Below are 27,518 nucleotides of genomic sequence, written 5' to 3'. Positions count from 1 at the left end.
CATTTGCCATTATCAACCAAAACACAAGTTAACACAAAATACAAAAATATTTCCAACATACCTGGAAATGTATTCCATTCAGATAAAGCACTTACACTCATATATTTAAAGATATTTTTTCTGTTATCAACTCCAAAAAGTGCTTTCATAAACATTGTGCTTTGTGCTCCGCATGCCAATGTTTCGAATTAACTGGTGCCCGTGTTAACTTGTGACCAATAGATCACCGAGACTTGTAGTCGTTTTGGAGAACATCGGTTATCTACAGTTACAGAGAATGTATAAGTTGAAAGTCTTTTGTGAGTCTCTTTAACAACTGCTGTTATCAGCATGTGTTTACACAGAAATCCACCGTCACTCGTTAACACGAGAACCAGTTAATCCATAACACCGGTGGGGCGATCGCTCATATTCTGCTATGGAGCTCTTCAAACAACTCGCTGTTGCGTGGTTTGCTTCCATCTCGCCTCTGTACTGTTCGTTCTCGCAGGGTTTTTATTAAAAAAGTGTTTCTCAACCACCACCGAGTTCTTCTGCTTGTTTTAGACTGTCCGACTTCTCGTTTACTGCACACGTCATCACGTCACTACGTACGAGGGAACGCATGCAAAGAACAAATAATCTCCCATTTTTTTTCCGCTCCGCTGTCAGCCGGCGTTTATATGAGACACGGAGCAGACTGTCGATTGGTGTACACCACCTCGTACAGTCGGCTCCGGAATACAATCCACTCATGCGTTTATATGACACATTTACAACCTGCTCTGCCCTATAAGCCATTATATGGGGCGCATGTAAACGTGCCTAGTGATAATGCGAGGTGTGTCGGTTGCCGACCCCTGCTCTATCCTAAATGGAATCTCAGGCTCATGCCATGTGGAACTGGTTCCAGTTAGGGAGGCCGTCTTCTCTTCTTTCCCACCCCACGTTTCACTGCTGCATGCCATTAATCATTGTCTCTCTTCTAGTCGATGAACTCTCTTCCTCCTGTTCTCTCTCTCTCTGTCTCTCTGTCTCTGTCTCTCTCTCTCTCTCTCTCTCTCTCTCTCTCTCTCTCTCTCTCTCTCTCAGGATACCCCCGTGGATCTCCATCTGAGGAACCCCATATTGACCCACCTGCTGCGAGCGGAGCAACGCTGAGTTGTTTCAGAGAGTCAATCTGTCCGTCCTATTCTTCTCTCCCTTTCTGTCCCCTCACCCCAACCGGTATAGCAGAAAGTTGCCACCTCTGAGCCTGGTTCTGCAAAGGTTTCTTCCTTTTAAAAGTGAGCTTTTCCTTTCCACAGTCACTTATGCTTGCTCATGTGGATCTGTGTTGTATTTGGCACTGTATAAATGAAGTTGAATTGAATTGAATTGAACCATATTTGAAGATGGCACACAAATGCTACGACACAGATTTCACAATTTAATATCAATACAGAACAATTCAAATAAGGACTGAAAGACTTTGACCGTTTGGTTCTTCGCTTAAAGTTAGAGAGCGCTTCAGTGCCTCAGTAACATTTCCCTCACTGAAAAAACAATAATCTGTTGAATCAGCCTATTGTCAGGAGGAGGAGCAGCTCTGTTCAGGTGATCCATGAACAACAGTGGAACCAGAAAATCGTTAAGAGTCCAAATTCCAGTCAACTGTGTTGAAGAAGGAGAGCCAGGTGAGTCTTTATCTACCAGATGTCCTTTAACATTGAAGTGGACAATGTGTGTGTGTGTGTGTGTGTGTGTGTGTGTGTGTGTGTGTGTGTGTGTGTGTGTGTGTGTGTGTGTGTTGAACTGTTTTTTTTCCTGATCCTTGTTGCTGCTTTCTCTCTCAGCCTGACTGAACATGTCTGGTGTGGATGAAGAGGAGGACAGACCAGAGTCTGTGGACAGGTAAGAGACGTCAGCTGCTCCTGCAGAGTCCACGTCCAGAATCCACTGAAACACCAGAACAGAAGAAAAGATGCAGCACCTGGTGTTTTAGTCTGCTGTAGTGAGCGTTCACAACCAATGATCCAAACACCATTTAGACCATGTCTGAAAGTCATTGGCTGTGTGGGTCTGACCTTTGACTCTTTACAGCTGAGTTTATGATGAAATTCATTAATCTTGTGTGTGTCTGTGTGTGTGTCTGTGTGTGTGTGTGTGTGTGTGTGTGTGTGTGTGTGTGTGTGTGTGTGTGTGTGTGTGTGTAGATGTCAGCAGCTCAGAAACAAAGAATCTTCAGAATCCAGCAGCTTGTCTCTGAAGAGTGACCGGTCCAAAGACAATCCACCAGACTTCAGTGATGAACGTGGACCTTCAGACACAAAGTAAGAAACTGTTTCCTTTTTATTTCATCAGTTCCAGTGTGTATTGGTTGAGTTTTGACAAAAAAAAAAAAAAAATGTGATCATTACACTTGTGAAATCATTTAACGTGTGATGACAGATTTTAATGCAGTCAGAAAGGAGATTCTCTGATCTTCAATCTAAAATTGGGAGACATGTTAAAGTCGACTCTTTGAAAGGGGAAACTTGATGTGTAAAACTTGATGTGAAACTTGATTGAAACTTGATGCGGCCTCGGGTCAATATTTGTCCAGCCAACTGAATAGCTGCCCGGATTAGGAGTTTCTTCTGTGTGCACAACAGGACCAGAGAGGCCGTAAAATGAAACTTTGCCTAATCAAAGATAAAAATGTTTTTATTCTGATCTCTACTATCCAGTCTTGAACAAAGAAGAATGATTCAAAAAATTTGTTGATTCAAAAAAACGATCCACTCTGGAGTCTAAAACAAAAGCCCCCCCCCAACCCCCCCCCCCCCCAACAAAAAAAAAAACAAACAAAAAAAACACACACATGAAGAAACTGAATTGCATAACATTTCATAATCATAGCCTGGTGTTCATGTATGGAACAGCAAAACTTACAAAATTAAAAATAAATACAGAAGTATAAAAATGGAAGAGCTGGAGGAAGTGTCTGGGGATGGGGAAGACTGGGCATCTCTGCTGAGACTGCTGCCCCCGCGACCCGGCTCCGGATAAGCGGTGGAAGATGGATGGATGGTATAAAAATGGTTGAATTTATATGCCAATAAATCATACAAAAGAACAAAAACTGTAAAAACCTGTAAAATGTGACTAAACATACCTGTATCTCTGTTGTTGAAATATGAAGGACAGCATGGAGATGTCGGCCTCTTTCTAAACACAATCGTGCACAAATACTCTATGACTGAACAGCTTGCTTCACCTGGTGGTTTCTTGAGCTGTCAAGGAGCTCACCAGCTTGAAGTCAAATTTTATTTGGGAAGCACTTTTCACATACAGTGTAGCACAAAGTGCTCTACAGATAAATAACACAATAAGATTAAAAAAAACAAAAAAAAAAAAAACACTGCCCTTTTGACACACACGTTCTTGTACTTTCTGTAGTTGTGAGGACATCCATTGACAGAATGCATTTCTGAGCCCCTTACACTAACCTTAACCATCAAAAATAAATGCCTAACCCTAACCTATGCCCTAAACCTAACCTAAACCCAATTGTAACCCTTAATCAAAACCAAGGCCCAATCCCAATTCTCTGCTTAATCCTCACTCCTCAACCTTGATCCTCAATCTCAAATTAAGTGCCTCCTAAAAACGAGTGTTAAAGCGATACTTCAACATTTTGGCAAATTGGCCCATCTAGGGCAATTCGGTAGTCATTTAGAACAGCATACTTACTTTTTTTGTGAGGGCGAGCTGTTGTTTATTCAGCGGTGCGTCTGAGGAGAGCTTCACGGCGGACATAATGGAAGTGGACGGTACAGTTGCTTCCCTCGTCAAACTCATCAAATACACAATCCAACAACCCCAAAACACACTTTGGTGGACACGTTATAATCCGCAAATTCACTACGCTGTGAAACACCAACAAATAATATTGTAGCGTTACGACATTGAAGCAAATACTGGGAACTACTTTTTCTTTTGAGATCACTACGCCCAGACGCCATGTTTAGTAAGTAGTTCCGTCTTAGCAATCTTCGCAAAAAAACGCTCAATCTCGTAATTTTGCATTAATATTTCACAGCGTAGTGAATGTGGGGATTATAACGTGTCCACCAAAGTGTGTTTTGGGGTTGTTGGATTGTGTTGGATTGATGAGTTTGACGAGGGAAGCTACTGTACCATCCACTTCCATTATGTCCGCCGTGAAGCTCTCCTCAGACGCACCGCTGAATAAACAACAGCTCGCCCTCACAGAAAAAGTTAGTATGCTGTTCTAAATGACTACCGAATTGCCCTAGATGGGCCAATTTGCCAAAATGTTGAAGTATCGCTTTAAGGAATGTAATGTCACTTGGAAATGGGACAACCCTTAAAGACAGTTATGTCCTTGGACCACAGGGGGCAGCACTGCGCAAGAGGGTAGAAGAAAGCCAGAAGTGCAGAGTTTCCTGCAGGAAAAAAGTTTGGCCAGGGGGGAGTGCGCGCGGCGGGGAGTTTTTGGACCGTCGGGAGGGGGCTAGCGGCTAGCGCGACACTTCTTTGGACCGTCCGAAGGAGAGAGAGAGCGCACACGCGTGGAGAGTTTGTTTTTTTTTAGCATGGTGGTGGTGGTGGGGGGGGGGGGGGGGGGGGGGGGGGCAAAGTGGAAGAGCAGCAGTAATAATTTCGGTCAATGATCAATAACAACGCCCTTTATAACTGTAAGTAATGCGCCCTGCATTAGAATTGTTTAACATTTTGCATGTGTGACCTTGTTAATAAATGCATTCAAATGAATTTATCTTGATTTCTTTCTAATAGCCTTTGTAAATATTATCTGTGAGAGAAAGTTAATACAATTACTCCCAAACTAATATACAAATTTTTTTATTAATAAAATAACAGCAAAACGAACTATTTAACAAGCATTCTGGGTTATCCTTAACTCCAAGGTAGGTCTCGTAGAATCTCAAAATTAAGGGAGATAATGTCCCTTAGTCTCGCTCCTTTCCTCAACTTGTTTAGGAATGGGACAGCACTTAACTTCACGGGAGCGCGCATTTTGAGGAATGAGGAGTAAGATTGAGGATTAAGCAGAGAATTGGGATTCGCCCCAAGTCTTAACCCTCAAAAAGGTCAAAAAAGGCCTTTTGAAAAGTGAGAACCGGCAAAAATGTCCTCACTTTGCAAAGATGTCCTCACTCTGTTGGTGAAAAGTGAATTTTGGTCCTTACTTTTGGATATGTACAAGAACACACACACACACACACACACATCTCACCTACCCACTACATACAGGCATTGCCTGCATTCGTCAACAGATGCTGACACAGTCCTTTGACTTTCATCAGTTTTAGTCAGACTGGTGAGAAGTGACTGCTGTGCAGTGCAGTGTCTTTTAAAGCAGAACGATGCAACTGTTGCTCTTGCGCTCCTCCTACTGGTCTCCTGTGAAAGCTCACTATTGTGAACCTTCTCCACGTCCGTCCGTCACCCCCCCCCCCCCCACACACACACACACACACACACACACACACACACACCCGCCTGCAGAGAACGCTCAGAATCAGTTTCCTTTTTTTCTGCTCATCAGACAAAGGTTTTTTCTGTGTATTTGGTTCTGCCATTCCTGAGCACCGAAGGGTGGTGCTGCTAAGGCTCGCAAGGGTTTAATGTTTTGTTTTACGCGCTTGTATACTTGTACTTCTGTGTGAGTGCCGTAAAGCAGGTTTGTTCTCGCGATATTTCGTCAGGTCGGATCCTGTGAAAGTTGCAAGAGCTGCTTTCAGGACAGAGACACCGGGGGGGGGGGGGGGGGGGGGGGGGGGGGGGGGACCGGCGAATCACCACGCCAATCCCCACAGGGATTCTGAAAAACATTTATTGAGGTAAAAGTGTTATTTAGTTCTGCTTTAAGTTGTTCAAGCTGATTGTTGTGTTCACCTGTGAATTTGTTGAAGGTTTTATGATTGGTATCATAACAGCGTTTTAGGTTGAAATCTTTGAGCATTGCATTGACCTGCTTGCAGATCAAGGACATGACTTTATCCGCCTCATGAGGTACGACAAAGCAAGTGTTCGAGCTACACTCTGAACACAGGCGAAATGCAGGAGGAAGCGACAGAGGATTTAGTCCCCAAAAAAAGGCCAACACGTGAAATTTGGATGTATTTCGGCTACGATACGGAACAAAAAAACGTTATCTGCCGACAGTGCCTCGCCGTGGTTGCCTCAACACGAGGTAATACGTCAAACCTGTTGGACTATTGAAACGCCATCACAGGCTCCTGTATTTCCAGTGCAAAACCAAAGACCCCAGGTGAAACTTCATCTTCTCAAAAAACATTTACAGAAGCCTTTGCCGGCATAACACCGTATGATAGGAACTCCAAACAGCATCGACAAATCATGGATGCAATAACTTTTTACCTAGCGAAAGACATGGTGCCATTGAACATCGTGGATCGTTAAAGAGGGATTTAAAAAAATGATCCGCATGCTCGACAAGCGGTATGAAACACCACGTATTTCTCTCAAGTGGCCATCTCCCCAAATAGAGCTATTCAGGTCATCTGGTGAAAATTCGTCCATTTTTAATATCGCAATATATATCGCAATATATCGTAAGCCCCCAAAAAATCGCAATGTCAGTTTTTTCCAATATCGTGCAGCCCCAGATTGAAACCAAACACAAACTTACTGCTTCTCCCAAGACGGCGCTAAAAACAATGCAAACAGAGTCATAACTGCATGGAAACTAACAACTACACACTAAAAAAAGAATGGTAAAAACAACCCAAATTGGTTTATTTTTTAACCCAACAGTTAATCAATATTGGACCAGCCCAACAGTAGTTATTTTTACCCAACAAAATGGCTTGGTCTTTTTAACCCAACAAATCAGTTCACAGATTTAATCCAGTCATTGGGTCAAATCAATGTTAGTCCGGGTCGATTCTACCATATGATTGAGTTGAATATTGTGCTCATTTTTAACCCAAATGTTGCAGCAAATTAATTTCAGCCCTGGGTCAATTTTACCATATATATACTGGTTGAATGTGGGCAAATTCTGGGTCAAATTAACTACAATTCTGTGTTAATTCAAGTAAACACATTGGTTTAGTCTCCCAAAAAAGGATTAATCTGATTCATAAACAGCTAATTTTCAAAACCTATTCAAAAAAAAAATTAATTTCAGCAGTCCATCGATTTTTCGATGAGGACAAGCTTCTTCAATCTCGAGAGAGATCATGAACAAGCCAAGGCGAAGTTTCTATTGAGAAACTGAGATGCCCAGTGGAATGGAGGGGACTGGCTCTTACAGTTGGTATCAGCTTGGCCACAGGAGTTGCTGGAAGGTGCTGCAATGCAAGAGGGGGCCTTTGTGATGACCACAAGGCAGTGGTAGCTGGGGGGTTGTGACATGTGGGAGACAGGAGTCGAACCAACGACCTCCTGATTGTAAGACTGCGCACCCCACTAAACCACAGCCGCCTCCACAGCTGTCAATGCAAACGTTATACATAGTGTCGCTAGCGAGCTACATGCGTTATCTAGCTAGTTGGTTCATGCTAACTACATGGAGGGTTCGCTCAAGCAAATTTTTCTGTGGATGGCATTACGTGATGAAATGCTTATTTACATTACATATCTAATTCACATGACATGACGCCGCACAGTCATGTGAATAAAATATGTAATGTAAATTAGCACAAACCGGTTGTGCATTACAGAGGCAGAGGACCACTTCTGTTTTTCTGTGTTGCAGAAAGAGAAGATGGAAGTGACACACGGACCTGTTGACAACCCAACAGTGGTCAAAACAACCCATGTGCTGAGTTTAAAAATCCATGTTGGGTCTGATGGACTCTAACCCAACAAAAGAGTTGCAACAAATAACTCCAAATGGATTATAATAGCCCAAATTGGGTGAGCGATTTCATAACCCAGCGATTGGGTTAACAAAATAATCCAACATTTTTTAGTGTGTGGAATTCATTGTGAACCGCCAGAAATGTTGCTGCGGGCGGCAGTTTACTCGCAAGCCACACTTGGAGATCACTTCGAGCAGGTTGTCTATGAAGAGTGACTGGACCAAAAGTAATCCACTAGATTTCTGGAGAATATCATCCAAACTACAGTCCTGAACTTGGACCTTTAGATTCAAAGTAATAAACTATATTTTATATTTTTATCTTCAAACCAGTGTGAGACTTGTGCTCATTTCAAGGTTCAGCTCCAAAATTGTGAAGTAGCTGGATCTTTGTGTCCTTGCTGTGTGTTGCTCAGAGTAAATGTTTCTTGGTGTCCACAGAGAGAAGAAGACTGATGTCTGTGAGGAGCAGCCAGAAAGATCCAGAAGCGTCGCTGCACCAAGTAAGAGTGGACATGTGTCTCTGAGGGACTGGTTTGTCTTCACTGGACTTGTTGTGTTGTAGAGTCATGAAAACTGGTTGTTTGTGAGCAGTCTGATTGTTGTTGTTGTCTTTGAGCAGGTGTGGGTCTGCAGCAGCTTCAAGAAGAACATAAGAAGAGTCTGATGAGGAGATGTGAACGTGTGACTGAAGGAAGTGATGAAGCAGGAGGAGGAAGCCTCCTCAACAGGATCTACACTGAGCTCCACATCACAGAGGGACTCAGTGAGGAGCTTCAGAGGGAACCTGAGCTGAAGCAGCTGGAGACAGCTTCCAGGAAGGAGAGCCTCCATCACACTGCCATCAGGGTTCAGGACATCTTCAAAGCCTCAGCCCAGGAGCTCAGACACATCCGAGTGGTTCTGACCAGCGGCGTGGCCGGCAGTGGAAAAACCTTCTCGGTGCTCAAGTTCACTCTGGACTGGGCCGAGGGCCTGGAGAACCAGGATGTCAGTGTGCTGGTGGTGCTCTCCTTCAGGGAGCTGAACCTGCTGGGAGAGCGGCCGTACAGTCTCCTCTCGCTGCTGGGTGTTTTCCATCCCACGCTCCAGAAGCTGACGGCAGAGGAGCTGGCTGTATGCAAGCTGCTCTTCATCTTGGACGGCCTGGATGAAAGCAGACTTTCTCTGGACTTCAGCAGCAGCCAGCAGCTGCTTGACGTCTCCCAGCAGTCTTCAGTCAACCTGCTGCTCACTAACCTCATCCGGGGGGATCTGCTGCCCTCGGCTCGGGTCTGGATCACTTCCCGACCGGCGGCGGTCCATCAGATCCCTCCAACATGTGTGGACAGACTGACAGAAGTTCGAGGCTTCACTGACGCCCAGAAGGAGGAGTACTTCAGGAGGAGGCTGAGTGATGAGGAGCTGAGCAGCAGAATCATCTCCCACATCCAGACCTCCAGGAGCCTCCACATCATGTGTGGAATACCAGTCTTCTGCTGGATCACTGCTACAGTTCTGGAGCACATGTTGAGCAGCGAGCAGAGAGGAGAGCTGCCCCAGACCCTGACTGACATGTACTCCCACTTTGTGCTGGTTCAGACACACAGGAAGAAGCTCAAGTACCATGAAGGACCTGAGACGGGTCCACAGGAGCTGACGGAGGCTGACAGGGAGCTTCTTCTGAAGCTGGGCAGGATGGCCTTTGAAAATCTGGAGAAAGGAAACATGGTGTTCTACCAAGAAGACCTGGAGCAGTGTGGTCTGGATGTGACTGAGGCCTCGCTGTACTCTGGAATCTGTACTCAGATCTTCAAAAGAGAGTCTGTGATCTTCCAGAAAGTCGTCTGCAGCTTCGTCCATCTGAGTGTTCAGGAGTTTCTGGCTGCAGTCTTCATGTTCCACTGTTTCACCAACAGGAAGACAGACGTACTGAAGACCTTCATTGGAGAGGACTGGGAACACATGGGATTAGGACCAAAGACATTTACTGACAAACTCTTAAGGCTATTCAGAAATGACAATGCTTTCCCATCTCTTGATATCTTCTTCCAGTACATCCTGCAGAAATCCCTCAGAAGTCAGAATGGCCACCTGGACCTGTTTGTCCGCTTCCTTCATGGCCTCTCTCTGAAATCCAACCAGAGACTCTTAGAAGGTCTGCTGGGTCAGACAGAGATCAGTCCAGAAACCATCCAGAGTGTCATCCAGAACCTGAAGGAGATGAAGAGTGTTCAAATGTCTCCTGACAGAAGCATCAACATCTTCCACTGTCTGATGGAGATGAAGGACCTCTCAGTACATCAGGACATCCAAGAGTTCCTGAAGTCAGAGAACAGATCAGAGAAACTCTCTGCGATCCACTGCTCAGCTCTGGCCTACATGCTGCAGATGTCAGACCAGGTCCTGGAGGAGTTGGACCTGGAGAAGTTCAACACATCAGAGGAGGGACGAAAGAGACTGATCCCAGCTGTGAGGAACTGCAGGAAGTTTCAGTGAGTCCACATGTACTGATTCATATCTCAGTGATGTTTGTAGGAAGTACTTCTTTTAGTTTCTCTGTGGAGGTGTTCCTCAATGATCCATATGAAGAAATTTTATGCTGCAATAAATGTTTTTGATAGTCAACTTGTTAGATTATGGACCTATTGGATTATTTAGCTATTGAAAGATACATTTTTCTTCACATAGTTTCTATTGATTACTTATCTAATAAAAATTAAACTGAAAAATTTTTGTTCAAAAATGTTTTCAATTAATTTGTCGTGACAAAATGTCAACAATAATCCTCCGGAAATTGGTAGTTGTCAGTATTTTATATCATTTCAGGATGTCCATCTTCTGGTTCTCATTACATCCATTATGGTGATGATTTTGAAAATATACTTATTGAACATTTTTGTTGTAATTTAACTGGTAATTGATTTGCTCCATGAATTTACAGTGTTATACTTAATCACTATCAAAGTAAAGTAGTATATACATGTTCAGTCCACTAGAGAGTGAACAAACAGGACAACCAATCCATTTTTTGAACTCAGCAGCTTCTGAAGAAACGTTTTGTCCTTCAGTGAAGTTTAAACCTATGAGAGCTGTTCAATCACTCAGACCTCTGACAGATGTTCACAGACTGTTGTTCAAGAACCAGGACATCCAACTCCACCCCACACCTTCACTTCAACATTTTGAACTCAGGACACGATCAAAACACCCTGACCTCCATGTTCTCTCCTTCATGTGTACATGAAGCCAAAGTTAAATCAGAGAAGATGTGCTGAAGCTCTGATATCACACAAAAGGATTCCAACAAAGTGTCCTCTCTCACAGCAATTTCCTGTCTTCTCTTCCTGTCATTACAGACTTTCTGGCTGTAGACTCTCTGATTCTGACTGTGAAGTGATCTCCTCAGCTCTGAAGTCTGACCCCTCCCATCTGAAACATTTGGACCTGAATGTCAACACCATGAAGGATTCATCAGTGAAGATTCTGTGTTCTGGACTGGAGAGTCCAAACTGTAAACTGGAGAGTCTGAGGTGAGTTCACTGTTTGAAGTTAGAATCTGTTGGAGTGAAATCACTGGGGGGAGTTGAGGAGGACTTTTCTGCCTGTGTGTTTTGGATTTTATCGATCATTGGGTACGGTGTGGCTTGGCCTCTGGATCCCAACCCCTCTGGAGGAGCTGAACACTCCACTTATTTGGCATCCATACAGTGAATGAGAGGGTCACATCACTGCTCCTTCAGGTCAGGGACAGGTGCCTCACTGTTGTCTTGGCTTTCAGGCTGAACAGCAGTGCAGAGTATCTAGCCTTCTTGCAATGCTTGGGCGGTGGTCCTGACAGTGTGCTGACTGGGGACACCAGTGTTCTACTGGGGGACTTCAATGTCTACGTGAGCAGTGATTGTGAGACCTGGAGGGAGGTCACTGGGACGCAAGGCCTCCCTGATCTGAACCTGAATGGTGTTATCTTAATGGACTTCTGTGCTAACCACAGCTGCCATCCATTCATCCATTTTCCACCGCTTATCCAGGATTGGGTCGCGGGGGCAGCGGTCTAAGCAGAGACGCCCAGACTTCCCTGTCCCCAGACACTTCTTCTAGCTCTTCCGAGACGATCCCAAGGTGTTCCCAGGTGTAGGTTGATTGCAGTGGCGGCTGCTGGTCTTCCAAAGAGGGGAAGCTCATTTTTAACATACATTGTAATATTTTTGTATGTAAATTCTATTAACTTTCATGTCTTTTGTACGCCCTGTCAAAGTTAGACAGATCCCCAAAGCCCACTTTGACCAGACAACACATCCCTGAAATGGTTTCATCCAGTGGCATGGCCAGCAGGACATTTTATTGGTGACAGCTCTACCAGTCGGCAGCTCACCTTGTCATATCAGGACAGCTGAAGAGACCTGGTACTTTTCCCCACCTTTTGGCACCAGCTCAGTCTCAGGAGTTGATCTGTCCTGCAGTTTAGCACCAATTTTCTCTTCGTAAGGAAGGCTATCAAATGGCTTCGCCAAAGTCCGGTCCACAACATTCACACTGTCTGCCACTGTGTGCAGCTGGCGAGCAGCTGGAGCTGCTGCGAGGCTAGAGCGCTGTGTGACGCCCGAGTGTGAGAGTGAGAGACGGGGAGAAGCTCCGCAGCTGCTGGTCGAGGACAGAAACCACAGAGTGACCTAAACCAGTCTCCAAACACAACGCCAGTCGTTTTTCACAAACACAAAGTCTCCGAAGATCAATAAAGCCTCCGAATCAACTCAGAACAACAGAAAGAAAAGCGCTTTGGTACATTTTTTTTACTTCAAGATCACCGATTTGCTCATTTCGCTGTCAATCAAGCTTCAGACAGATCATCCAATCAGCATGCGGAAGCTCAGCGTCCAGGCCAGCCCACTGCCCCATAGACCCCCAGAGATGCTGAGTGTCCGATGGGCGGGACCAACCCAGCATTTTATCCAACGAGCGTCCAGTTTCACTGCAGCAGAACAACCCACTCTAGCTTCCGCATTGACGTCCAGCGTCCGGCTGTTTAAAGAGCCGTGCCGCTGAGAGGAGTGAGAAAAAAGCCGAGTCAACTACCTGAGATAAGTAGCTGATTCTGAACAAAAGATGAACGTGTTGTAGCGCATATTGAGTCAATGAAATGTTCACACAACAGTAAATATTGAACCACTTATTTTTTGACATTTTAGGGGAAGTTGAGCTTCCCTTGCAGTCTTAGAGCAATCATCACTGGTTGATTGGTAAATTGAGAGCTTCGTCTTTTGGCTCAGGTTCCTCTTAACCACGATGGACTGATACAGCGACCACGTCACTACAGACGCTGCACCGATCTGCCTGTCAATCTCACGCTCCATCCGTCCCCCACTCGTGAGCAAGACCCCAAGATAGTTAAACTCCTCCACATGAGCTTGGGTCTCTCCACCCGCCTGGAGAGGTTATGGGGCAGCAGACCTGCAGTGTATGTTGGACCGAATGCCGTTGTGGTGTGTATGAATGGCATGTCGCTCACTGTTGGTATCACGCACACTGCACACAGTCAAGATCACATGCACCGTGCATAGTAGTAGCCAGGAGCCAATGGTAAAAGTTTTGGGCAACCATATGAGCATATTCAGTAGCATATAATGACATGACTCACAAAATGAAACTAACGACCACCTGTGTTGATTGCTGCTATTAAGTAACCACTTTAATAAGTTCTATTGTGATTCAGTGATATATGTCAAATTAAACACAAGATTTTAAGAAGTATGCACCCAAAGACAGGCTTCATCTTTGGTGGCTCCTTGTGCTGCGCGCTCTCGTCAGATCAGAAGCGCAACAACTTGACAGCTGGTCAAGGTATGGTGGTGTGTGTAAAAGCAACAGTAGTTGTCATTGAAATAATGTTTAATGGACATCCGAGGCAGTTATGTGCCCTCAACCGAGGCAGTTTGAACAATTGGAGCTCTGACTAGAAAGTTGCTCCAAAAGAAGGTGTCTGCCATGTCTTGGGTTTCTCAAAACCGACCTGTTTTTATTTCTCCCTTATTTTTTTTTAAATTATGGAAATCTGTTGTGGTGACGGAGGTCTTTAGGTCCTGTCATGCAGAGACTGGACAGCGCTTAACAAGGGGCACCAGATTGGGTACTCTCGAAGCACCCCCCACAATATAGCATGGGCGACGCGGTCAAACACCTTCTTCAAATCCACAAAACACTTGTGGACTGGTTGGGCAAACTCCCACAAGCTCTTAAGCACCTGAAAGTGTGTATAGGTCTGGTCCAGTGTTCCATGACCAGGACAAAAAACAGCATTGTTCCTCCTGGATCCAAGGATCAACTATCCTTTTCGGCAAACTGGAATTAACCTTCGGAGGGAGGCTGCAGAGTATGATCCCTTAATAGTTGGAGCACACTCTGCGGTCCCGCATCCATTTTCAACCACTTACCCGGGACTGGGTCACCGGGGGGGGGGGGGGGGGGGGGGCAGTCTAAGCAGGGATACCCTGACTTCTTTGTCCCCAGACATTTCTTCCAGCTCTTCCGGGACGATCTCAAGGCATTCCCAGGCCAACCGAAAGATTGTTTCTCTAGTGTGTCCTGGGCCTCTTTCCAGTTGGAAATGCTCGTAACACCTTCCAAGGGAGGAGCTCAGAGAAGAGCCAGAGGAGGTAATTCCAACATTTGTTGAAGATGCCTCCTGGAGGCCTTCCAGTCATGTCCCACTGGGAGGAGGTGCCGGGAATGACCTAGAACACAATGGAGGGATTAAATCTTTTGAGTGGCCTGGAAACTCAGGATCCTCCTGGAAGAGCTGGAGGAAGTGGATGGATAGATGGACGATCACCAAACCCTGTATAAATATGATTCCCAACACTGTAGATCTGAGATGTGTGTGAAAAGAGTGATTCTTCTTCTGTTGGACTTTACATTTCTAAACTCTTCCAGTCAGAACCTTCTTCAGCTCGCAATGACTTCAACACCAAACTTTGTCCTCTAATCTCACGTCACTCTCTTTATTCAGGTTGTTTCAGTGCAGTTTGTCAGAGGTCGACTGTTCTTCTGTGGCCTCAGCTCTGAAGTCGAACCCCTCCCTTCTGAAACATCTGGAACTTCTGGACCTGAGTCAGAACCAGCTGCAGGATTCAGGAGTTGAGCAGCTGTGTGGTTTTCTGGAGAATCCACTCTGTCATCTGCAGACTCTGAGGTCAGTTGACTGTCTGTTACTGTTGTAGAAGGAGAAATGTTTGTCAGCAGCTGTGATCTGAGACTCTGATCCTGCAGTGAGAGAGTGGACTGAGCTCAGCAGCAGCTGACTGATGTGTGTGGACATGAGGAGGAGTGTGAATGTTGTGCTGACATGTGGATGATGTGTGTGATGAAGATCTACAACAACAGAACAGCTCACTTATCAGGACTCAGTAATGTGGAGCTGCTCATTTCTCCATCAACACATCTGATTGCTTCCTCCCATTAATTCTTCTGCTTTCTCTCTTTATTCAGGTTGATTGACTGCAGTTTGTCAAAGATCAGCTGTTCTTCTCTGGCCTCAGCTCTGAAGTCCAACCCCTCCCACTTGAAAGAGCTTGACCTGCGTTTCAACCAACTGTTTAATTCAGATGTGAAGCAGCTGGTTGAACTTCAGGAGAGTTCAGACTACAGCCTGCAGACTCTGAGGTCAGTTAGTAGATGGTTGGAGTGAGTCCAGTCAGTATGAGAATAACATTTGACTCTCAAGGCCTTTTCATACTCCACGAGAAGCCAAACAAAGTTCGGCAGCTCAGGAGGTGCAAGAATAAAATCACGTCATTTTATTCTTGCACCTCCTGGCTGAACAAGGTTCGGCTGGCTCGCGCCCTCCTCCTGTAAGAACTTTCTGGGTGATCGGGAAGTGTTCTGTGATTGGTCAGTTTTTCCTGCTTCACATCGACAATCCCATTAAATGCCAAAATGGAATAAATAAATTCAACATGCGTAGCGCTCACATCTCTCCAAAAATAATGAACCAGAATTAAAAAAACGATATACCTCTGAATTAAAGTTCTTTAAAAGGCATGGCAGAAATTCTTCTGCCGGCCCTGCTCTGGCTCCTACACCTTCTACACTGCCACTAAGCAGGATCATCAGTCCAGGTGGACTTGGTGGATGTATATGGCGGCTGTGCATTAGCTGCATCACTACAGATCATGATAAAATCATTTTCAGTGCCTTGACCAGCAATTGAAGAGCTTCTCCTTCAGTGTGAGACTGGCTCTAGAGACGGATCAATAACAAATAAGGCATCTTAATTCCTGATGATTTGATGGTCAAAGCAGTAGAAAAAAAATCATGTAGAAATTGAAAAATATTAGAAATTATTTTTAGAATAATGTAAAAATACCTGTACAATACCTGAATGAGGACAGGCGAAGTGGTGAATTCTGTTGAACCAGGAGACTGGACTCGTCTATTCTTCATCTGCTCATGGAAGGCAAGCTTCAATAACTAATCCTTCATCAATTCTTCCATAAAAATGCCATTGTTACACTATCGAGCCATGTACAGTAGCTGGGAACCTCTGGAGAAGCGGAGCGAGCACTGAGGGGGCGTGGCCTTTGAGTTCTTGCAGCTTCTGCTGGAGTATGAAATGTGAGCTGGCAGGCGAACTTTCTTCGGCTGCTGGATGACGTCATCCTATCGAACTCTGTTCGGCTTCTTGTGGAGTATGTAGAGGCCTTCAGTGAGGCTGTGAGAGAGAAATGCTCAGCAGCATCAGGATTGGACAGCAGAGGACACAAAGTCAGCCAATCAGAGGAGCCATAGGCTTGTTTTGTTGGTCTGACAGTGGTGGTCCTTCATGAGCTCTGAGCTGCTGACTGCTGCTCTGAACAGGACTGAAGTCCTCACTGCTTCACAGAGATGCTGCTCATCACCTTCCATCTCTCTGCAGGCGCTGGAACTACTGAGATCAGAGTCGTGTGTCATGAAGATCTACTGAGGGTAGAGCTTCATGCAACAGTGAGTGACAGAGGAACCACCAGAAGATCTGCATTGTGAAGAGCTGAGAGTCCAGCACTGAACCAGGGTTCCTTTGGATGTGACTCAGAATCATCACTGTGTGTGGACTGTGTCTCCTCCTTCATTATTTTTAGGGACCAAGCCCATTACGGCATGGACCTTATTGTGATTGCAGTGTTTGTTTGTTTCTTATTATTCTGACACGCAAATAAACCTCAATTTGACCTCTTAAACACGCTCCAAAATTACCAAATTTGACATTCAATTCACAACCAGCAAACTATTTCATTTCATTAAAAAGAAAAAAAAAAATTAACCTCATCTCTGCAAGAAAGTACTCCTTAGCACACCACTAAAATAGCCGCCATAGCCAATAGGAATGGTCGTGTCAAACTTCTTCTAACTAAGATTTTTCAACACCTTTGGACCTCAAACAAAAATAATCTCATCCAAAGGCGTTTGTCGGTGTTGTTTACTCTTTGTTGGACAAGAACCTACTGACTAACACCACAGAACTACTGGTCTGGATTTCATTAGCCATTAAAGTTTGAGTCACAAATCCTGTCGTGCACCTTCTCCTCACCCACTTTAATAAAAAAAAAAGTAATACACTGGAAAAAAAGGCTTTTTCAAGCACCTCGAACAAGTGGCAAGTGTGGCTGAATTTAATGGGCAGATGAAGCTTCTTGAACTACCGTCTTTATTTTCTGGAGTCATGAGATGGCACTCTTGGTTCTGAGATAGAGGCTGAAGGACTGGCAATGATGTTGTGCTGTCAAACATTTTTTGAACAGACAGCACTCTCAAGAGGCCTCAGAAAATAAACACAGTGTTTCATGAAGCTTTATGGAACCATCACTCATGGCTGAACCATGGTTCCTTTAGACAAAGTGAGCACGTCAACAAGATGTAACAGGTTGGATAATTTGATGTATGGCCAGGTTACAGAGAGAGAGACAAAGTGTGGCCTGTGCCTTGATTTGATTTGAAAGCTTGATTTTGTACACGTAAAAATATAAGTCAACATTCTAAAAAAAGAAAGAAAAACAGACATCCAGTTCCATAACACTGGCACCATATGCGCCAGTGTTTTTCACATGAACGAAAAAGAGTAGGAAGATGAAGACTTATTTAATCCTGCCCCTTCACATCATTGCTATTATCTTAATGTAGAAAACAATAATGTGTATAATATACGATATGTAATAGTTTTTCTTATATAGTCTCATATTATTTTGTTTAGTTTTTTATTTCTTGTATTTTTTTTCTGCCTCAGTGGATCTATGTCCTATAAATTCTCTCTATATTGTATTTTTCTTTTTACAAGCTTTTGTTAACTCCTTTGTGATCCATCAATTATCATCATGTTTTCCTTTTCTGTTGTAATTTTGATTGGTCAGGGTTTGTCATATAGTACCCTAAATATTTTCAAAAAGTATCATAAGCATCATCAATAAGGTTTTCTTGGAAAACTACTTCAGCTGTATGATCGCAGATCATTCTTTAGTGTCTCCAGGGACTCTCCTGTTGTGACTCGCCTGTTTTGAAGTTTATTTTCAATTTCAGTGTTTCTGTAGTTGTTATAGATGGTGAAAACTGGCAGGTGGTCACTGAGATCATCTATTAGTAATCCCCTCTACATTATTTGCTATAACATTTGTAAATATATGACCTATGACTGTTGCAGAGTGAGTATTGATCCTGCTGGTCTGGTGATCTTTGGGAATAGATTCAGGATGTGTAGCGTGATTATGAATTCATCTGTCTTCTGGTGTTTGTTTGGATTGAGAAGATCAATGATAGAATCTCCACAGATGAAAATAACATTCTGATTTGTTTTTGAGACATATTCCTCCAGCCGTTCATCAGAAGAGTCCATGTTTGAGCTCGGTGGTCTATAAATGCAGCTCACCAGAACATTGTTCCTCTTCTCCATAAATATTTCATTTTTGATACATTCTAATAAATTCTCCACGATTGCTGTCATGTTTTCCACCACCTTAAACTCCAGATTCCTGTCAATGAACAAAGCCTCACCACCTCCACTCTTGTTCTGTTTCTGTGCATCTTTTCATATCCCTCAATAACAAAATCACCACGTTTCTGAAATTGCAGTTGTATTATAATGTTGTAATGACATTTGAACTGACCTGAAAAGAGTTTGATGTTTTGAAAGTTGGCGTTAAGGCTTCTGCTATTGAGGTGGATCATTAATAAGCTGTTCTCTGAATTAATGAAGTTGTTGTATTGTTCATGAATATGATATTTACAGTTTTCTTTGGTGTAAGAGAAGAAGTTATCATCAGAATCAGTATCATTTTCCTTGTTATGTTAATGACATTCAGTGTATTGAAAGGTATGAAACTGCAGATCTTTGTTTTGTACAAATGTATTTTGTTCAGTAATTGTTATGTTGCCTCCGATGCCATAAGAAATGAAGTGTCTTCATACCTGGTCGGTCTGTATATGTAATGATATGGTGTGTTGATATCGCTATGGATTTAACCATGTTTGCCCTGTTTGGCTGACTTCAGCTGAATGGGAATGCATCCTGTGGACTTTTTAATCGATTCACTGCTTGCTTGGCATGCTGAGCACAGAAACGTTGTAATGACAATTATGCATCAGTAGCACATACTCATCACCACACGTACAGTTCATCATCTTTGTCTTGCCACAGTGTGCCCCTGTGAGACTTGGTGAAAATCAATAAAGATTTCATTGGCCTCTTCAGAACCACAAACCACTTTGGTTTGGATTTCTTTGGCTGTGCCCTTATATTGGCAATAATACATTCTCCCTCTTAAATAACAAGAGAAAAGCAGTGGAATTCTACAAATTGGTACTTTTAAATGTGATCATTAGCACAAAACAAATTAGATGTTCTGCATTAGTATGTGATACGACTTTAAATAATGCTTGAAAAAAGCCTTAATGTGAGACTGAGCGGAATTCATCTTGAAGAACATAAACAATATTTTGACATGATTTATAAAATAATTCATTATGAGACTTAATGAAATCATGATACACTGAAACCAATTAAAATTAGCTTTGATAAAATCAGTTTCACTGACATAGCGTTGTTACACTTCTTGAAGCAGTCCCCAAAGCACATTATATTCACAGATCAGACACGGAAGCAGCTGGCATGCAAGGCACACATACAGGGATTTGAACCTGCAACATTCTGACTGAGATTGAGACATTCGTTCATACAGTTGAATTTACTTATTCTTGTAACATTTGCTCAATTGTTATAAGATAATTGGTCTTTCCTAAGGTGTCATAAAGTTGAAATTTTCAGTAAAGTAAAAATGTCTCCATTTTGGTGAAATTTGAGGGAAACTAATCTCTTACTTTATATTGGATGATGTGTCTATAATCTGCAAGATTTTTTTGCACAATTTTTGTTCCAAATTGCCAAAATCAAGGTTCATGATGACCATCCCTTCCCTCCTCCAAAATCACTTGTTCAACACAAATAATCACCTGAGAAACTTTTCATGGTGGAGGAAGGAAACGGTCATTGATGGAAAACTCCATTTCTATTACTGGCTCGAGTTTGAGTAAGTCCTTATCCAAATGAAAGCTGGTATTTGGGTTATGAGTCAGTAATTAATCAACTGTACACATACATTCCCACACAGATAGATCGATAGATAGATAGATAGATAGATAGATAGGTACCTTGATGGCATAATTTCAAGACCATGGACAGCACTCTAACGCCTGTAATAAAGCCCCAGTGCCGTGGAAGATGGACCTTTACTGCTGTGAACACTTGTTCCTGTTACGGTCTGTACAGAGGCTCAGACGCAGACAGCAGGTCGGAGGCGGGTCTGAAGGATGCAAGAACAGTTTATTCTGGGGGGTCAGGAACCAGCGAGTCCAGGCGGCTGATCTGAAGGGCCTCAGTCCGAATTGTCGGTGGCGAGCTTCAGTTGTGGTGTCCTGGCTCTGCGTCCTGAGACAGTCCGGGGCAGGTGGGCGGCTGGAGAGGCAGAGAGCTGCTGGGCACTGTGGCAGGCTGATCGCAGCTCCAACTGCAAACAAGAATAACTAAGTTAACTTGGGTAGCTACTAAGCTGAAAGTGCTCACACACGTCACACACAGGCGTAGATGTTACGATCCAGCGCTGACTCTCAACCTGGGCGTTGCTTAAATAGTGCCAGTGTCCCAAGCAGCTGAAAGTCATCCTGCTGACGAGCTGAACCCATGCTGCAGCAAGCCTCCTCTCCAGCTCCACCCACCTGAAAAACAAAAACCAGAACCTGCACAGCACCACTAGGAGGCTGCTGCTGTGCGGGTCCTGACAGTTCCTCTTGTCAGTTTCAGAGGGAACTCCAGTGAAGAGTCAGATATTTATTGCACAAATAGCAATCAGTTCACCTTTACAAACCGAGTCTGATTACTGGAGAAAATGTGGAAGTGCGAATGTGAAAAAATACACCATATCTAAATATAAGATACCCTGTGGTAAGGAAGGAGAGTTTCAGTAAGTTCATCAGAGACAATAATACAGTAAAAAGGAGGGACTGAGTCTGTCAGTGTGTTAAAACGCTCAGGGTGGTGTTGATTTGACTGTATGAGAAGTTGGACAGACTGATCCTAAAGTCTGAATGACAGCCTGTTTGAATCTTTTACCCAGAGAGCACTGAGGCTCTGTTTAGCTAGCAGCCATGACAGCTTCTCCTGCACAGCTATATACTGTCCCAGGAGGGGGAAGCTGTATTTCACCCACACCTGGAGCACCTGGCCCTTTGGGCCTGGACCATGAGTGGTGTCATTTAAATACAGCAGAACTCCCTCAGTGAGATTAACACTATTCAGAGTCTTAAATATTGTCCTGTTGGTGAACTACTGAAAGCTTTTTCAAGACAGTTTCCTTCACCACTTCTTGCTGCTCCATCTTCTGTAGTACACATGCTCTGTGTTGTGGTTTCAGAGGGGCGGGGCATGGTTTTTGATTGGTTGAGAAAAAGTAATAACTTGGATTACGCTACATGACAGATTATAATGTAAAATGAAGGGAAACTGTTTTCTATTCAACTCTCATCAACCCTTTCCTTCCCTATCGCACCAGACGTCTATTGATCAATAGATATTGTTATTAAATTATCGTCCACTCCTGGGTCTCGGATTAGTTATTTCACGAGTCAGCAGCTGTGTAATAATAGAATAACAAAGTGTGCCGTTATATTAAGGACAGAACCCAGACACAGAGCGGAGGGATTCAATCTGTCCTGTCTGGGTTCCTTTACAATTTAACAACCAGCTCACTGCACATTATTCTCTATGGACACATTACCTGTGAAAAGTGATTCCACGGGCTCTGGATGGTATGTTCTGCTCATTAGAACTTCCAGAAGAGGAACAAAAGTTCAGCATCTTTTCCAGTCAGGCAGATTGGGTTGTGATGCCCTGGATCTCGGGGTATGCGGCTGGAGCGCTGGGGGTGCGCTGGCCTGGGGCGGGTCGTCGCCTGTGTGGGCCGGTTCTCCTGGGTGTGGTCATGGCCCTCCGCCTGAATTGGGGGGGGTTGGCTCTTGGGCTCTTGGGCCCTGGGCTCTCGGCTCCTGCCGGTCCTGGCTTCCTGGGGCCGGGGTCCTGGGGCTGCCGGGGTTCCCGGCCGGGGCGTTCCTCTGCCCCTTTTCTAGACCGGCACATGGGCCGGGGGAGTGGTTCAGATCTGGGCTCCGTGATGGCCTCCTGCTGTCTGGGCCCTGAGGGCCTCTCTGGTCGACTTTTGGCCCTCTCAGGGGTGAAAGGTCATATATGCATGAAACACTATCACTATCACTATCACATTTGCATGATCACGCTGATCTTTAATCACTCTTCACATTCTACCAGTGGCCACATTTACCTTGTCTTCTTGTGGTGGGTTAGACTTATGGTGATCTGTAGCAGACCTCTCTTGATGCTCCGGTGTAATTTCATACTCGATCTCTCAGTTTGCACGCCCCCAGTCTACTACTAGCTACAGTACATTCTCAGAAAAAAAAAAAAAAAGTTTGTGGCGTCTTTGCACTTCCTTCCTTCTCTACACTTCCTTTTGTTGTTGTGGCCTGGTCTGTTCACTTGTTGGTTTCATCGACTTTTTGTTTCTTCTACTTTTCTGTGGGGAAAAAACGGTTCTGGTTCTGTCGGTCTTTGTGTTGGCTATCGAGTTTGGTTTTGTCAGTCTCTGTGTTGGTTGTCGGCTCTGTTTTGGTGCTGTTCAGACTGTGCATTGGGATTGTTCTCTGTTGCATGCAGTGTGTTGACAAGACTGTTTTGTATTGTGAATTTGTATGTATGTGTATCTATCTATCTATAATGGCAGGTGATGGCATGATGGAAAAATGTTGGTCCAGAATATTTGGAGCTGATGGGGAGCGTTATTCCTCACCATGACGCTCATAGTGAGCTCTGGGAGTCAGGTCTGATGAGCTGAAAACACCTGATGCTCCAGGAAACAAAGCCACGTTTGACTCATCAGTCATGTTCAGACTTCGACTTGAAACCTGAGAAGAAATTCACAAGTGAATGAAGCCCTAAAACTAATTCAGTAACAAATATAGAGCATTGAAGAGAGACGTTTACTTTCTGTATTAGCGTTGCTACATGGTGTTTGACCTACTTGTTGCTCCAGACCTCCTCCAGTGGAATTCAGCTCCTCTGTTCATTCCCCTCATGTGTTGGAGGGAGGCGGTGTTTTTACTGTATCTGGCCGCTGGGGGGAGCCAGAGGCACCAAATCAATCTGAAAACCCTGTTTGCCTTATTTAACCCTTTACATGACCGCACTCCTGTTGATTTAATGTGGATTTGACGAAGTTGACCAACTTCTAAACAGACATTTTCAATGTTGATAATTTAATTATGTTTTTCGTCACAACTTCACAAAATATTTAACGTTATTTGCACTTTGTCAGTTTTATAGAACACACACACACACACACACACACACACACACACACACACACACACACACACACACACGTGTGCACAGCAGTTTTGATTTTGTCATTACACTGCTGTCAAAGTACCTCTAATATGCGATATCCTGTCTCTCTGGGCCGCATAACATTTACTGATGCTGAAGAAATGACAATAAATTCACTTGTGGGCCTGTCTTGTGTCACCTGTTTAACCAGTTTACTGTCAGGAGGTGGAGCAGCTCTGTTCAGGTGATCCAGAATAAACAGTGCAACCAGGAAACCAGGAAGTGAACTATTGAGTTCAGAGTCCAACTTACAGTCGACTGTGTTGGAGAAGGAGAACCAAGCGAGTGTTATCTGTCTTTTCTCTTCTAACGTTCAAGTCTGGAACAGGTTTGTCCTGATCTTTGTTGAAGTTTTCTCTCTCAGCCTGACTGAACATGTCTGGTGTGGATGAAGAGGAGGACAGATCAGAGTCTGTGGACAGGTAAGAGACGTCAGCTGCTCCTGCAGAGTCCACGTCCAGAATCCACTAACACACCAAAACAGAAGAGAAGACGCAGCACTTGGTGTTTTAGTCTGCTTAAAGTGAGCATTCACTTATTTTGAACTTCAGTCAGAATCAATAATCCAAAACAACGTTTTGACAACGACTGAAACTCATTGGGCTGTGTGGGTCTGACCTTTGACCGATCTGGTTCATCTCTTTACAACTGTGTTTATGAGGAACTTCATCAATCGTGTGTGTGTGTGTGTGTGTGTGTGTGTGTGTGTGTGTGTGTGTGTGTGTGTGTGTGTGTGTGTGTGTGTGCTCAGGCACACAGCAGAGTCTTCAGGATCCAGCAAGTTGTCTTTGAAGAGTGATCAGTCTAGAGAATATCCTCCAAACTACAGTGCTGAACCTGGACCTTCAGATGCAAAGTAAGAAACAATAATTCATGTTTCTACCCTGAAACCAGTGTGAGACATGTGTTCAATTTAAGGTTCAGCTCCAATATTTGTGAAGCACTGTGGTAGTTGTAAATGAATCTTAGTGTCTTTGCTGTGTGTTTCGGAAATTAAATGTTGCTTGGTGTCCACAGAGAGAAGAAGAGCAGTGATGTCTGTGAGAAGCAGCCAGAAAGATCCAGAAGCGTCGCTGCACCAAGTAAGAGTGGACATGTGTCTGCTGAGGGACTGGTTTGTCTTCACTGGACTTGTTGTGTTGTAGAGTCATGAAAGCTTGTTGTTTGTGTGCAGTCTGATTGTTGTTGTTGTCTTTGAGCAGGTGTTGGTCTGCAGCAGCTTCTAGAAGAACATAAGAAGAGTCTGAGGAGGAGATGTGAACGTGTGACTGAAGGAAGTGATGAAGCAGGAGGAGGAAGCCTCCTCAACAGGATCTACACTGAGCTCCACATCACAGAGGGACTCAGTGAGGAGCTTCAGAGGGAACCTGAGCTGAAGCAGCTGGAGACAGCTTCCAGGAAGGAGAGCCTCCATCACACTGCCATCAGGGTTCAGGACATCTTCAAAGCCTCGGCCCAGCAGCTCAGACACATCCGAGTGGTTCTGACCAGCGGCGTGGCCGGCAGTGGAAAAACCTTCTCGGTGCTCAAGTTCAGTCTGGACTGGGCCGAGGGCCTGGAGAACCAGGATGTCAGTGTGCTGGTGGTGCTCTCCTTCAGGGAGCTGAACCTGCTGGGAGAGCGGCCGTACAGTCTCCTCTCGCTGCTGGCTGTTTTCCATCCCACGCTCCAGAAGCTGACGGCAGAGGAGCTGGCTGTCTGCAAGCTGCTCTTCATCTTTGACGGCCTGGATGAAAGCAGACTTTCTCTGGACTTCAGCAGCAGCCGGCGGCTGCTTGACATCTCCCAGCAGTCTTCAGTCAGCCTGCTGCTCACTAACCTCATCCGGGGGGATCTGCTGCCCTCGGCTCGGGTCTGGATCACTTCCCGACCGGCGGCGGCCCATCAGATCCCTCCAACATGTGTGGACAGACTGACAGAAGTGCGAGGCTTCACTGACGCCCAGAAGGAGGAGTACTTCAGGAGGAGGCTGAGTGATGAGGAGCTGAGCAGCAGAATCATCTCCCACATCCAGACATCCAGGAGCCTCCACATCATGTGTGGAATCCCAGTCTTCTGCTGGATCACTGCTACAGTTCTGGAGCACATGTTGAGCAGCGAGCAGAGAGGAGAGCTGCCCCAGACCCTGACTGACATGTACTCCCACTTTGTGCTGGTTCAGACACACAGGAAGAAGCTCAAGTATCATGAAGGACCTGAGACGGGTCCACAGGAGCTGACGGAGGCTGACAGGGAGCTTCTTCTGAAGCTGGGCAGGATGGCCTTTGAACATCTGGAGAAAGGAAACATGGTGTTCTACCAAGAAGACCTGGAGCAGTGTGGTCTGGATGTGACTGAGGCCTCGCTGTTCTCTGGAATCTGTACTCAGATCTTCAAAAGAGAGTCTGTGATCTTCCAGAAAGTCGTCTACAGCTTCGTCCATTTGAGTGTTCAGGAGTTTCTGGCTGCAGTCTTCATGTTCCACTGTTTCACCAACAACAAGACAGACTTACTGAAGACCTTTACTGGAGAGAATACTGCTTTCACTTCTCTTGACATGTTCCTGCATAAAGTGCTGGAGAAATCCCTCAGAAGTCAGAACGGCCACCTGGACCTGTTTGTCCGCTTCCTTCATGGCCTCTCTCTGAAATCCAACCAGAGACTCTTAGAAGGTCTGCTGGGTCAGACAGAGATCAGTTCAGAAACCATCCAGGGAGTTATCAAGAACCTGAAGGAGATCAACAGTCATGAAATGTCTCCTGACAGAAGCATCAACATCTTCCACTGTCTGATGGAGATGAAGGACCTCTCAGTACATCAGGAGATCCAAGAGTTCCTGAAGTCAGAGAACAGATCAGAGAAGAAACTCTCTGAGATCCACTGCTCAGCTCTGGCCTACATGCTGCAGATGTCAGACCAGGTCCTGGAGGAGTTGGACCTGGAGAAGTACAAGACATCATGGGAGGGACAAAGGAGACTGATCCCAGCTGTGAGGAACTGCAGGAAGTTTCGGTGAGTCCATATGTCCAGATCAATAACTCAGTGATGTTTGAAGGAAGTACTTCCTGTTGTTACTCTGTGGAGATGTCCCTCAATGATCCGTCATGAAGAAACTCCAGCTGCAAATAATTTTGTTTGTCGAAAGTCTGAACGTGGACCACAAAACATGAAATGTGTTTCGGTGGGTGAAATGGATGCTCAGATGCAGATAGGCAAACCAACACAGGAGGTCTGGGTTTAACAGGTTTATTAACTGGCCAGGTCCAACGGCCGAGTCCGAGGGCGGTGAGATGAGGTGCTGCTTTCTCGCTCCGCTCCTTTCTCTCGTTTCAATGTAATTTCATTGTATTACTACATGTCATTGATGATTGTTCCTCTTATAGCCAATGTACTCTGTGTTTATATATGAAATGTATGTAGATACAAGAAACTGTCTGTCCTATCTCCTTCTCTTTCTGTCCCCTCACCCCAACTGGAATAGCAAAAAGCCGCCACCTCTGAGCCTGGTTCTGCAAAGGTTTCTTCCTGTTAAAAGGGAGTTTTTCCTTTTCACAGTCGTTTATGCTTTCTCTGTAAAAGTGTCTAGAAACAACTATGTTGTAATTGGCACTTCATAAATAAAGCTGAATTGAAATTGCTCCAGCCAGCAGCTATTGACTGGTCTGAGGTGGGTGCTGCTCTTCCAGCAGCCGTGGAACAGGTCTGAGACTGTAGCAGCCTGGCGGGGTAACAGCCCAGGAGGTGAGTCCAGGGGGTACCGAGCTCCAGGGAAGC

General features: G+C 44.7%; 1 protein-coding gene and 1 pseudogene across 2 annotated transcripts in view; both read left to right on the top strand.

The window, feature by feature from the left end:
- The window catches only part of LOC115385941 (NACHT, LRR and PYD domains-containing protein 12-like), a 199,453-nt gene that overhangs the window by 83,508 nt on the left and 88,427 nt on the right, over window positions 1-27,518 (top strand). Inside the window, exons 16-17 of one of the 2 annotated variants that reach the window (XM_030088046.1) lie at window positions 15,281-15,454; window positions 16,707-18,640. The exons of the other annotated variant lie outside the window; for it this stretch is intronic. Of the exons in view, the coding sequence (XP_029943906.1) occupies window positions 15,281-15,454; window positions 16,707-16,722 (190 nt within the window). The 3' untranslated portion in view covers window positions 16,723-18,640. Of the gene's footprint in view, window positions 1-15,280; window positions 15,455-16,706; window positions 18,641-27,518 lie in introns of those variants that run through there. 2 annotated transcript variants of the gene reach the window in all.
- LOC115385943 (NACHT, LRR and PYD domains-containing protein 3-like) overlaps window positions 1-27,518 on the top strand; it is a 96,640-nt pseudogene that overhangs the window by 3,529 nt on the left and 65,593 nt on the right.

This window comes from Salarias fasciatus, chromosome 3 (assembly GCF_902148845.1).
Source record: "Salarias fasciatus chromosome 3, fSalaFa1.1, whole genome shotgun sequence".
Classification (NCBI taxonomy): Eukaryota; Metazoa; Chordata; class Actinopteri; order Blenniiformes; family Blenniidae; genus Salarias; species Salarias fasciatus.
This window is presented reverse-complemented; position numbering and strand designations above follow the sequence as displayed.